Source organism: Lathyrus oleraceus, chromosome 4 (genome assembly GCF_024323335.1).
Source record: "Lathyrus oleraceus cultivar Zhongwan6 chromosome 4, CAAS_Psat_ZW6_1.0, whole genome shotgun sequence".
NCBI classification, from domain to species: Eukaryota; Viridiplantae; Streptophyta; class Magnoliopsida; order Fabales; family Fabaceae; genus Lathyrus; species Lathyrus oleraceus.
The window spans coordinates 401,346,699-401,361,388 of NC_066582.1; the positions used below are offsets into that span (position 1 = coordinate 401,346,699).

General features: G+C 32.9%; 1 protein-coding gene across 1 annotated transcript; it reads left to right on the forward strand.

The window, feature by feature from the left end:
• The first annotated feature begins 2,445 nt into the window (after window positions 1–2,445).
• On the forward strand, window positions 2,446–7,188 carry LOC127075671 (uncharacterized). Its single transcript, XM_051017120.1, has 6 exons — window positions 2,446–2,609; window positions 3,658–3,713; window positions 3,817–3,848; window positions 6,069–6,310; window positions 6,541–6,777; window positions 6,885–7,188. The coding sequence occupies exons 2-6, from the start codon at window positions 3,661–3,663 to the stop codon at window positions 6,891–6,893; spliced, it is 573 nt and encodes a 190-aa protein (XP_050873077.1). The 5' UTR covers window positions 2,446–2,609; window positions 3,658–3,660; the 3' UTR covers window positions 6,894–7,188.
• Window positions 7,189–14,690: the final 7,502 nt, after the last annotated feature.

Here is a 14,690-nt window from a genome sequence, read left to right on the forward strand (position 1 = left end):
ATGAGAGACAAATGTAATAAATTCCCCGTCCTTTCCATAACAAACTAGGAGCATAATCAAATGTTTCCTTAAAAGGATTGTACTACAATTTGAATGCTTCTAGCTTAAGTTTCTGACCAGGTGACATCTGATGGCGTGTTTCTGAGCATGTGTCAGAGTGAGGTGAGCATGATCAGAGTCTTCAGAGTTAGAGTCTTCAGATATCTCTTTGCAGAGTCTTAGAGTTCTCAGAATCAGATCATCAGAGCTTGAACTTTAAAGTCAGATTCTTCAGGTGATTGCTCATCAGATGCATTATGTTCAGAGTCAGATGTGATTTCTCTTTGTGCTGGATCAACGCTTCTGGACTACTTCAGATGCCAAATATTAGTTTCTTAAGAATCAGAAGGTGACTTATCAGAGTCATTTCAACTTAGAATCTTGCACACTTAAGAAAACTGTTAGGATACCAAATTGTTTTATTCTTTGTTATCATCAAAACTTAGAGATACATCGCATAATCAAAATCTTATTCTAACAGAAGCAATCTAAGATTAACACGTTGGTGGAACTTGGTGAAACTGTGGAATTCATGCAGATGTGCTTTATTTATATAATCAACAACTTAGAGAATTTAGGAAAAACTTTATCTAATCAGGATTATGCTAACAAAGTTGTAAGCTCTATGTACAAGAAATGACAACCAAAAGTAACAACTATAAAAGAGTCACATGGCTTTAAAGCTTTGGATGTATATACATTGTTTGGAAAGCTAACCGAACATGATCACGAGTTAAAGAAACTTAAAGTAAACAAAGTTAATGTGAAAAAGAAAAAGGAAGTTATAAAAGATAAGATAAACATCTCCTTGAAGACCCCCACTTCCAAGGCTAAGGTAGAGGAAGTTTATGAGAGTACCGATGAAGATTCTTCTAAAGAACAATAAATGAGTTTATTCGTGAAACAATACAATAATTACATAAATTGAAATATTCTCAAGCATTAAGACAAAAAATTTATAAACTTCATAAAGTTTCACCCACCAAAGAAGACAGAAGACAAAAAGAAGGAAGACATACAAGTGATCTGATATGAGTGTGGTAAATCCAAACACTACAAAACTGATTGTAGAGTTTACATAAGCAAGAATAAGCAAAAGCTCTACAAAGACGAAGGGAAAGAACGCCAAATATCGTAAAGTTTACATAAATTGGGAAAAATAAAATGAAGACTCTTCCTCCTCCAACTCAAGTTTAGATGATGATGAAATGGCTTATCTATGCTTAATGGTGTGTCATGGAAAAAGACCGGGAGGTAAGTGATTCAGATAATTTTAAATCTTCATATAATCAATTGTCTAAAGCATTCCAAAAAATGCATGACGATGCTCTAAGTATTTTAAAGAAAATCTCTCTTAAAAAATGATTTTAAAACTTTATCTTAATAGTGTATTTTTAGAAAGAAAAAAAATAGATATATTGAAATGTGATAATGGTCTAATTTTAAAACTTAGAAACTTGAAATTAAAAATTTAAAAGAACAATTAACACGTATCATTAAATCACCTAATGTTGTTTTTATTAGTTAAAATATTAAAAGACAAAATTTTGGAAAATATTTCAAGAAAATTGCATATTTAACTGGAAATAATAGAAAAACAATTCTATTAAAGTAGTTGTCACCATTGAGGTGAGAAGGGTCATATATTTTTTTATTAAAAAAAGAAAGAATTGTATTAAAATGAAGCATTATGAGGGCTTAACTCAATACAAAAGAAGAAACAAAGATACAAACTCAATCAAACACAACAAGCTAACTAAGAAAATCCAATTTGCACGATAAAAAAAATTCAAATATCCCTATCAAAAAACAAAAACTCTTATGATCTAGCACCTAACCAATTCCAAGATAAAAACTTAGAGAAAAACACATATATGTCGCTGTTTTTATCCCACCCTTGAAAAGAATGTCTTTACATACAAGTTAAATAATCCAAGATATGGATATCTAAATTAATAGTCTAAATGTCTTAAAATTCTAGTTAAACTTATTCTTTAGCAATTTTTCGAAATGCAACAAGTGATCCATCGTAGAGAAGTTATCTATCTCCAAAATAAAGTTCACTAAATTGTAAATTTTATCCCAAATAAAAACAACTTAAAATCACATTTTTTATTATAACTATCTCCTAAAAACCTTTCAATTATTTTATAAAATAAATAAATAAATAATAAATAACTAATTCAAAAATATTTTTACTAATAAAAATATTTAAAATAATTAATATTCTAATTAGCATAAAAATATCAAACTTACCTGATGTTATGTTTATTTTATTTTATTGTATATATTTCAATGGTATGTTTTATTTTATCTTTGATTTATTATTTATTTTATATTTTACTTTTATTATTAATTACAATATTTGTATTTATTTTCTTTTGATTAAAATTTGATACTCATATTTGTTAGAAGGTTAGGAAAAAAATAATTGTGAAATATTAAAGTTTTTGGAAATGAATTACTAAAATAGTTTCCATATTCTGAGGTCTTTTGTGAGTCTCCGATTCCTTTCTCGTCTCCCTCGCGTCCGTTGCTGTTCTTCTGAGCAACCACCACCGCTCATCGTCGTAAGTCTCTTTAACCCTCTCTCTGTTATGTCTTGTTTTTCCTCTCTCTGATTGTCACTAAACCCTAAATTCATCTTTCTCTCAAATCCCTAAATTCTGATTATTCGTTTGAATTGACGGAGATTGATAACCAATTTCATCTCTATTAAATAAATCACTATGACTTTAGGGTTACCTTTGTGTTTGTGCTTGATTTAAACTCAATATTAAATAACTCTGAATATCACTAACCTCTAAACTTGTCATTCTCTGAAAGCCCTAAAATGTGATTATCGGTTTCCGATTGATGGAGGGTCATGATGTTCAGCTTTATTGATGATTAAGGGGTTCGGGACTTTATGTAGCTTGAAAATAGTCTCTAGCACCGACACCTCTGAAAAAAGACGCGTCTCTGTCGGTATTGGACACATGCTCCGATACTTGTGATTACTTTTAATTTATTCATTTTTTCAAATTATTACTGATGTCGTCGTGTGAGTATCGGGGTCAAATTCGGAGTGTCCGTGCTTCATAGCCGATACCTTTGAAAAAACTTGTGTTTGTATGTGTTTGTAACCGACATTTGTGATTTAGTTTAATTTATTCATTTTTTTCAAATTTTTTCAAATTATTAACGGTGTCGACGTTTAGTGAAAATATGCGTTGCACCTACTATCATTATGTTCTGTTGCCTAAATATATGTTATAGAATTTTCCTCGGGTGTTTAAATTACGCAGCATTATTATTCTTAGTTGAGCCGCACTATAGGACGGATAATGATGACATAAGTTAAGGTTTCATTAATGAATTATGGATAACTCATTGAGGTATTTCATTAAAACCAGTGAGTTAACACTAAAAAACAGAAATAATAATTTTTCAAATCATTTCGTCTTTCTTCTTTTGTTTCTTTTTGTTGTTATGATATAGGCCTCCCCTCTCCTACTAAACCTTCCCAGTAAACTGAAATTTCCAAGTCGTGTCATTTTTTCATTCGAGTACTGAAATTCTCATTTTTATCGATTTTGGAATGAAAATTTGATTTTGCCGTGCCTTTTGTCATTGCAGAAAATGTTCAAGAACACATTCCAGTCTGGATTTCTTTCCATATTATACAGCCTTGGGTATGCTGTGTGTTTGGCTTGTTTGTTTCATATTTCAGTTTTGCATGTTGTGATTAAGGTACTGAATTTTTGCATTGTGTTTCAATTTTGATTTTTTTTGTAGGAGCAAACCTTTGCAGATATGGGACAAAGAAGGTAAATGTTTTTCTGTTTGCAGTGGCATTATTTGTAATCTTCAGCTTGTTAGAAATTTGATATGCTGAATAGAGTTGATAAAAATTCCTTAACTCTAATTGATTATTTATTCTCATTGTTGAAGTTTTGTTTTGTTGTACTTGTTGTGAAACGGTAAGGTTGCTGCCATATGCGTTACAATGTCCATTTGGCCATGTTGTGAAAGGCGGGTATGTAAAATGTAACACCCCAAACTGCTTTCAGGATTATCGACTAACCCCACAAACCAACACGGGTCTTTTCGGCATGTTTTGTCCTCACTCACACACTTTCCAGGAAACTTCCCAGAAGGTCACCCATCCCAATACTACTCCAAGTCAAGCACGCTTAACTATGGAGTTCTTATCTATTGGGCTACCGAAAAGAAGATGCATCTTGTTGGTATAGGTAGTACCAATTAATCCTTATAAGCTTTCATTCAACCATGCAGTCCCATACCTGCATAGCCTCAGGATCCCTCTCATTACATGTAACCACTTTTCGGCCTCTCCGACATCGGGTGTTACATGCCCACCAACTTCCGCTTGGTTCGTCCCCGAACCACATCGTACTGGGAGAGGTATGGCTCTGATACCATTTGTAACACCCCAAACTGCTTTCAGGATTATCGACTAACCCCACAAACCAACACGGGTCTTTTCGGCATGTTTTGTCCTCACTCACACACTTTCCAGGAAACTTCCCAGAAGGTCACCCATCCCAATACTACTCCAAGTCAAGCACGCTTAACTATGGAGTTCTTATCTATTGGGCTACCGAAAAGAAGATGCATCTTGTTGGTATAGGTAGTACCAATTAATCCTTATAAGCTTTCATTCAACCATGCAGTCCCATACCTGCATAGCCTCAGGATCCCTCTCATTCCGATGTGAATTCGGTTTTCCCCTCAAAGCTGCTAGGAGTGTCTCATTGCCATGCATCATGCATCGACAACCACTCCATCGCCCTCGGATGTTACATGTAACCACTTTTCGGCCTCTCCGACATCGGGTGTTACATAAAACATGTTGAATAGTGCTTGTGAGAGATGGAATTTGGTATTTTGACCCTCATTGTATCGTGAAAGGGAATTGGTGCATTCTGTATTTAGATCAAAATATTAAGTGGCCCTTTATCTATTGGATTTAGTTACTCTTTCATTCAGTTGAGAAATGTTGTGTTTTGTAAAACATGTATATTGCTTCAATGTGTAATTAACAATATCTTTTGAATTACTCTTCATGATCATGCTCCTGTTGTAGTTCATGCTGAATGGAAATTTAGGTAGACGAGTGGAAAAGAAAAACTTTTATTAGGAATGAATTCATTTGGGAGAAAGTTGGAATAGAAGAGATATAGGAGGAGACAGCAGAAACTTGCTCTAGCTTATTTAGCTGTGACTCCATTAAGAAAAAAGTGAACTGATGGAACCTAATTTGGTTCAAAGGGTAGAGAAAGACTGAAGAAAACTTATGTAAAAACCACTAATAAGGAATGCATTGAAAATTTAGTTCTTGATGGAGCCTTATTGCATCAATTGATCCATGTAATAGACTTTCTAGTTGGATAAGGCTAGGTGGTGGTTTTTTAAAGGAGCCTGATAAAAAGTAATAAGATGGATAAAAAATTCAGTCTCTTATTGTATTGATCAAAATGGAGAATTACATATAAGGAAAAACAATCCCTAGCCTGACTTGTGCTCCTATAGGAAGCTACTCCTACCTAATTTCACAATTCACCAAGGTACCGCTTTCAGCCCACACTCCTACTTCTTATAACACGGAAATAGTTATCAGTCTCTCTTTTTACCCCCACGTCACTAACAAACTAAATTTACCCATATATTCCCTTTTTGCCCCCTCTAGAGTAAACCTTCTAAACTCTGGGCCCACTTGGCTTAATATGGACTAATTGTTCTCTTGGATCATTCTCTCTGACTCCGTTCCAAATACTATAATATTTATGTTATTTCACATTCAACATTGTTTGTGTGGATATACTTTGTACTCGGCCTTGAAGCATTCAGAGAAATGAGAGTTAGATAATTTTTCTGATAATCTGTTCTGATTCTGTTCATTGGTCAGTCCTTTTGTGTTGTTTCTTGGTGATATTAATTGTCTCTATTAGTTGACTGCTTATCTTAACATATCTGTGATTTGCTTGATGATAGTAACCGTTTTTTTTATACTTATGATTTTGTAGTTGTGAATGGCCATATTAAACGACCACAAGATGAAGACATACAATCCAATGTGCTTGAAATAATTGGATCGAATATTCAGTCCACATTCATTACGTGCCCGGCAGACCCCGCTGCCACACTTGGTATAAAACTTCCATTCTTGGTTATGATTGTCAAGAATCTAAAGAAGTACTTCACATTTGAGATTCAAGTTTTGGATGATAAGAATGTCAGACGACGATTTCGAGCTTCTAATTTCCAAGTGTGTAAGTCCGCCATGATTGAGTGTCTTGTAGGATTGCCAACATCTTGCCGATGTTTAACTTCTTCCATATATATATTTAGATTTTCTTACTAGTAACACATTTGCATGATTTCTTTTGCTGAAATAAACTCTTGCTAATAGTATCACAAACACAGATATGTCATTTCTACCCAAATTGCTATCAATGTGCATTGCAAGTAATTTATTTTATTATTTTCATTTGATAGGGTGTCACTCGAGTAAAGCCCTACATTTGCACTATGCCACTGAGAATGGATGAGGGTTGGAATCAAATCCAGTTTAACCTAGCTGATTTTACCAAGAGAGCATATGGTACTAATTATGTGGAGACACTGCGAGTTCAGGTCCATGCAAACTGTCGCTTGAGAAGGATATACTTCTCTGATCGTCTCTACTCGGAAGAGGAACTCCCACCAGAGTTCAAATTATACCTCCCAATGCAGGTAAGAGATGTCTATATATATATATATATATGAACATCTAGTCTTTTGGTTTATCTTTTCATCTCAATTGCATGCCGAGTTTCACCTTGTATGTTTTCATAATGCAGAAATCATGAAAAAATTATGGGAGGATGGAATTGAAGCCACAAGATGTTATTTGAATGTTATGTGTAGTTTTGCATTGCACTAAAAATTGTATTCTCTGTAATGGTAGAACAAGAACTTGTATTGTTTTTCTGTAATATTTAACCTCAATTTTATTGATAAACCTGTGTTTTTATTGCGTTACCAAAGAAAGAGGGTGGATATGTTTTGAATGCAAAAGAAGATATGTGCCTGATTCTTGGTAAACTGCAATGCGCACTTCACTATAAATGTAATGAAATCCTTCACTACAAACAGAATTTTTCATATTGGTGTCACTTATGTTGCAACTTTCTAATAAGAAATAGTTCAAGTTTTTATAGATAGAATGATAATGTCAAATTTGCATTTAACCATAAATTAGATTGTAGATACAATTATTCTGCCAATCTATTCAAATTTCTATCACCTTATGCTACAAAAAAGAACTTTTATCCCTTAGGTTCTCTATAAATAGGATATGCCCCTATTGTAATAATTAATACCAGTTGGATTCATTCAATCAAAAGTAGAAACTTAGATTTAACATTCAGTTCATAGTTTCCTTACCTTTCAGTATTTATGAATTGCTTAAAATTACATCTATAGAAATTCTAATGCAGTATCAGAAGTTCGAACCGAACCTATGATCTCTTTAAACGGAGTTAGACTCATCCGCGCACACCACCATATCTCAGCCAACCTCAGACATAACTATCTCTACCTCTTTTCAACCATTGTCACTATAACTACCAGCTTTACACACACCTCAACACAACAAGTCTACCTGACCAGTCAGCTTCACCTTATTCATCAACTTCCACACACCCAACCTTAAATATCCTCCCTAACATTAGTTAAGCACGTCCCTCACCTTAGATCACTGGACCAACCTACATTGTCCCTGTCATTGCAACTATTAATGACCTAATGACCATACACTGTAAACCAGATCCAAAGATGAACTATTTTGTCTCAGAATTAATCCCAAACTCTTTAATTGCTCATGTTGAACCTAAAATCAGAAAACAAGCCTTGTCCGACCCTACTTTGATAGATGGCATGAACATTGAATAACAAGGTCTCTTCTTCCTTTACATCCCTACTTTTATTCCTATACTCATATATTTTATAAAAAATATCAATTTTATTCTTGTATATTTGTAACTAATTTACCATTTTACGTTTATTAACTTTTATTTTGTATTTTGAATTTTTTTTTTTTTTAAAATTCCGATAGTCGATTTTTTAATATTTATTTTGAATATCGAAATACTATACAAAATAGTTTCAATAATCAGTTTTTGACATTAATTTTTATTTTATATACTAGAAGACTTTGCAAGAGTTCTGAAAGTTAGTTTTTAAATATTTTTTAACTTTTATTTTATGTATTGAAACATTTTGTAAAAAAGTTTCGATAGTTAATTTTTTAATTTTTTCTAATATTTTTTAATTTTTGTTTTGCGTACCGGAAAACTTTGCAAAAGAATTCTGATAATTATTTTTTAACATTCAATATTTTTTGAGATTTTTTTAATCCCCTATCTAACATTGTGGATGTCGCGCAATATCATAAAATGTGTGTCACGTCACATTTTTAAAATAAAAAATTAATTAAAAATATTTAATAATTAATACATTAAATTAAGTTTATTAGTTCATTATTAGTTAATTATTAGTATCAAACAACGAATGACTAATATATAACAAATTAATACTAAGTATTTGCGCAACATTAACACTTGACCATCTATACTACTGAAACATTTAATAAGAATGGCTAATGCTAATTTGTGAGTGTCTTATCTTGAAACATTTAATTATAATTGATTTTTTCAATACAAACTTTCTACAAGTGAGTGTCTTATCTTGTGTTCCTAGGGCACAAGTTAACATTACCCTAAAAAAATTAGGCTTAATTGCAACTTTGATATTCCTAACTTTTTTTATTCCTTATTTTAAAAATCATATTTTTATTTTTTTATAGATTTTAATCCTAAAAAGGGATCAAAGTTCAATCCAAAATTTAAACAAAAAAACCAAAATCATGATTTTTAAAATGGAGGACCAAAACAAAAACAAATAAGATAGGGGAACGAAAATTGCAATAAAGCCAAAAAATTAGAATATGGGGACTAAAAATATATTTAAGCCTTTAAAATTTTATTTTGTGTACCGAAAGACTTTGCAAAAGAGTTTTGGTTGTCAATTTTAAAACTTTTATTTTATTTATTGAAAAAGTTTGAAAAGATTTTCGATAGTCACTTTTTTAACATTAACTTTTATTTTGTGTACCGGAAGATTTTGTAAAAGAATTTCGTTAGTAATTTTTTAAATATTTTTTAACTTTTATTTTGTGTACCACAAAACTTTGCAAAAGAGTTCAAACAGTCAACTTTTTAAATATTTTTTAACTTTTAATAAATTATTTATATAAGTATATTTTGATAAAAAAAATATAATGTAGAGATACGAGAATAAATAATGAGGTATAAGATAAAAATTTCTTTCTCATATGGTAGAGTCCTTATCGATTACAAATGGGTGTTCCGAATGAAAGAGAATCATAATTGATCTATCAAATAATAGGCTAGACGTGTAGCTAAAGGTACAATGATAATTATATTGAAAAAATTTCACAAGTCATAGTCAAAACTATCCTCCTGCTATCAATTTCTCAAGGCTGGAAACTTAAAGGAGTCAATGTTACTCTCTCTATTCCATAATGAGTGATTCCGATGACCATTTCACATAGATTAAAAAAAAGAATAAATAAAAGAGAGAAATAATAATTTTACTAAAATATCCTTATAATGTATTGAGAATGATGAAAGTAATAATAATTAAGGGTAAAATTGAAAAAGATGCATTGGAAATTGAAATGGATCATTCATTTTAGAAAAAAAAAGTATTCTAAATGAGCCGCTCATTGTAGAACGGAGGGAGTAATAATATAGTACTAATTTCTCAATGGTGTCCAACTTTAAAGTGTATATGACTGAACCCACTCATTTTGAGTCCCAAAGCAAGTCTTATGTGTGCAAACTTCACAAAGCATTCTATGGTCTTAAATTGGGAAGTTTTACCTCGTACCCCTACAATTGTACCCATACCCCTACCATTAATTTTTTGGGACCAATATACCCTAGTATAAATAGGGTATATTTTCCAAAAATTGAATTTTTTTTCATTTGTGCCTGAAGACTTCCGGATCAACAATTTTGGCCTTGTAAACCGGAACACTAAGAGTAAGTCTTTCGGTTCACAAGACATATATACCGGAACACTTTCCAGAAGACTTCTGGTTCGTTGCAGTTTTGGGACATTGAACCAGAACTCTTTAAGAAAGTCTTCCGGTTTGGAAGAGTATATACCTGAACTCTTTCTTAAAGACTTCCGGTTTGCATTCATTTAATCGGAAGTCATATGGGAAGTGTTTCGGTACTCAACCTAGTTTTTTTTCACATCGGAACTCTTTTAAAAAGTGTTCCGGTGCGTATTTTATTTTTATTTTTAAATTTTTTTTATAATATATTTTTTTAATTATTTTGTTATAATATTTTTTTCTAGTGGTTCGAAGACGAGGTGTAGACGGTAGGATTCCAGACCGCAGTTTAGGACGGGGCGCATCTTCATCTGAAGCAGAGTCAATTGGCTATCCAGGAGGGCCGTACGATACGTCTCTTTTGGTAAAACACGAGCGTCATGTTTCTCGTCATTTATGGTTTGGTTAGGTAAATAAATGACGTATATTTGAAATTGAATAATATTAGAATATTTTATATTGTGTTTTATAATATGTGTTTTAATTGTTTTTAGAAAAGAGGTCCGAAGAAAGAGTTAAAGGTTGATGGACACGGACTTAAGCTGACATTGAGAGTTCCACTAGCTCTTCCACAACAGGTGGAGAGTTGGGTTTTTAGGTCTGGGTTATCTTCACTTTAGAGAACTAGTTTGAACAAGATAGACACAAATCTGGTATCTGCATTTGTGGAAAGATGACATCTAGAGACATCTTCATTTCACATGCCGTTTGGTAAAATGAGCATTACTTTGGATGACGTCTCATGTCTGCTTCACTTGCCCATCAGGGGTGTATTCTAGAGTCCTCAGGATGTCACTGAAGAGGTTGTCGTTGAACTTGCTGTTGACTACTTAGGAGTGTCACATGGTGAGGCACAATCACATGTTCGTAGTTGCAGGGGTTCTTCTTATAAATTGGAGTGGTTATACGATTTATTCGTACAACATAGAGCTGCTTCTAGTTGGGCATATGCGACTAGAGCATATTTGTTGATGTTGGTGGATTCCATAATTTTTGCCGACAAGACCTTTACACTTGTCGAGACACGACATGTCTTACTGTTTACGGACTTAGATAGATGTTCGGGATATAGTTAGGGAGCATCTGCATTGGTTACCCTATACATATACCTTGGAGATGTGTCCATGTTCAGTTGCAAGCAACTCGGTGGATTCATTTTATAAAGTATGTTAATTTAATTTATTTTGTTTATTATGTTTTTATTTTGTAACAGTGCTGGATTCACGAGTACTTTCCAACTGCAGGTTGCTCTTCCACAACTACTTGTGTTTCCTACTCTAATTCCTCCATAGGTGTATCGATGCTTTGTGATTCTTGAATTTCTTCAAGCTCTACTTTCCTCCCACTGATTCCTTTGGAAATAAATTCCTTTTCTAGGAAAACTCCAGTTCAAGCGACAAATATGTTCTAGGATACTTTTGAGTTTGATCCTTTAAGTATTAAACCTGTTTTGTTTACCAAATTCACCCGTAAACATTTCCTCACCTCTTCCTCTTCATCATATCAACCTTGCTCCCTCTCCAAATGCTACTAGTCAAATTGTTGCCCCCATGTCTAGCTCTAGACCTGGCCCTTATCTTCCTTTTCCCTCTAACAACTCTGCTTCACATGACACATCCTTGCCCACCTCACTTATATCATCCATCTCACATGTTTGTGCCTTCTGTGATATAGCTAAAGCCAACACTATCACACCTTCTTCCTCACCTGAAACTCCCTCCTCTAACAGTCTCTTTCCTGCTCATACTCATATCTCCGAGCCTACCATCAATCCCCTCAATATCCACTCTATGCAAACTAGGGCTAAAAATGGTATCATTCAACCAGGACTCAATCTTACCCTTCTACTCACCCACATGGAAGCTACCTCTGTAAGTCAAGCCTTGGCTGGTCCTCATTGGTTTCATGTTATGAAAGATGAGTATCAGGTACTTTGGTGTCTCCATATGCTACTAAAAAGCCCATTGGTTGCAAGTGGATTTTTAGAGTGAATGAAAACCCTGATGGTTCCATCAACAAGAAACTGATTTTTTTTAAAGCGGACTAAAAATTTAAAAAAATTAGGCTTAATTGCAACTTGTGATATTCCTAATTTCTTTTATTCCTTATTTTAAAAATCACATTTTTATTTATTTTTATAGATTTTAATCCTAAAAAGGAACCAAAGTTCAATCCAAAACTTAAAAAAAATAAATCGTGGTTTTTAAAATGGAGGACCAAAACAAAAAACAAATAAAGTAGGGGAACGAAAATTGCAATTAAGCCAAAAAAATTATAATATGGGGACTAAAAATATATTTAAGCCTTTAAAATTTTATTTTGTGTACTGAAAGACTTTGCAAAAGAGTTTTGATTGTCCGTTTTTAAACTTTTATTTTATTTATTGAAAAAATTTGAAAAGATTTTCGGTAGTCACTTTTTTAACATTAACTTTTATTTTGTGTACCAGAAGATTTTGTAAAAGAATTTCGTTAGTAATTTTTTAAATATTTTTTAACTTTTATTTTGTGTACCACAAAACTTTGCAAAAGAGTTCACACAGTCAAATTTTTAAATATTTTATAACTTTTAATAAATTATTTATAAAGAATATTTTGATAAAAAAATATAAGGTAGAGATACGAGAATAAATAATGAGGTATAAGATAAAAACTTCTTTCTCATATGGTAGAGTCCTTATCGATTACAAATGGGTGTTCCAAATGAAAGAGAATCATAATTGATCTATTAAATAATAGGCTAGACGTGTAGTTAAAGGTACAATGATAATTATATTGAAAAAGTTTCACCAGTCATAGTCAAAACTATCCTCCTGCTATCAATTTCTCAAGGCTGGAAACGTAAAGGAGTCAATGATACTCTCTCTATTCCATAATGAGTGATTCCGATGATCATTTCACATAGATTAAAAAAAGAATAAATAAAAGAGAGAAAATAATATTTTTACTAAAATATCCTTATCATGTATTGAGAATGATGAAAGTAATAATAATTAAGGGTAAAATTGAAAAAGATGCATTGGAAATTAAAATGGATCATTCATTTTAGAAAAAAAAATTATTCTAAATGAGTCACTCATTGTAGAACGGAAGGAGTAATAATATAGTACTAATTTCTCAATGGTGTCCAACTTTAAAGTGTATATGACTGAACCCACTCATTTTGAGTCCCAAAGCAAGTCTTATGTGTGCAAACTTCACAAAGCATTGTATGGTCTTAAATTGGGAAGTTTTACCTCGTACCCCTACAATTGTACCCATACCCCTACGATTAATTTTTTGGGACTAAAATATCCTCGTATAAATAGGGTATATTTTCCAAAAATTGAATTTTTTTCATTTGCACCTGAAGATTTCCGGATCAGCAATTTTGGTCTTGTAAACCGGAACACTAAGAGTAAGCCTTCCGGTTCACAAGACCTATATACCGGAACACTTTCCAGGAGACTTCTGGTTCGCTGCAGTTTTGGGACATTGATCCAGAACTCTTTAAGAAAGTCTTTCGGTTTTGAAGAGTATATACCAGAACTCTTTCTTAAAGACTTCCGGTTTGCATTCATTTAACCGGAAGTCATATGGGAAGTGTTCCGGTACTCAACCTAGTTTTTTTTCACACCGGAACTCTTTTAAGAAGTGTTCTGGTGCGCATTTTATTTTTATTTTTAATTTTAATTTTTTTTTATAATATATATTTTTAATTATTTTGTTATAATATTTTTTATAGTGGTTCGAAGACGAGGTGCAGACGGTAGGATTCCAGACTGCAGTTTAGGACGGGGCGCATCTTCATCTGAAGCAGAGTCAATTGGCTATCCAGGAGGGCCGTACGATACGTCTCTTTTGGTAAAACACGAGCGTCATGTTTCTCGTCATTTATGGTTTGGTTAGGTAGATAAATGACGTATATTTGAAATTGAATAATATTAGAATATTTTATATTGTGTTTTATAATATGTGTTTTAATTGTTTTTAGAAAAGAGGTCCGAAGAAAGAGTTAAAGGTTGATGGACACGGACTTAAGCTGACATTGAGAGTTCCACTAGCTCTTCCACAACAGGTGGAGAGTTGGGTTTTTAGGTCTGAGTTATCTTCACTTTAGAGAACTAGTTTGAACAAGATAGACACAAATCTGGTATCTGCATTTGTGGAAAGATGACATCTAGAGACATCTTCATTTCACATGCCGTTTGGTAAAATGAGCATTACTTTGGATGACGTCTCATGTCTGCTTCACTTGCCCATCAGGGGTGTATTCTAGAGTCCTCAGGATGTCACTAAAGAGGTTGTCGTTGAACTTGCTGTTGACTACTTAGGAGTGTCACATGGTGAGGCACAATCACATGTTCGTAGCTGCAAGGGTTCTTCTTATAAATTGGAGTGGTTATACGATTTATTCGTACAACATAGAGCTGCTTCTAGTTGGGCATATGCGACTAGAGCATATTTGTTGATGTTGGTGGGTT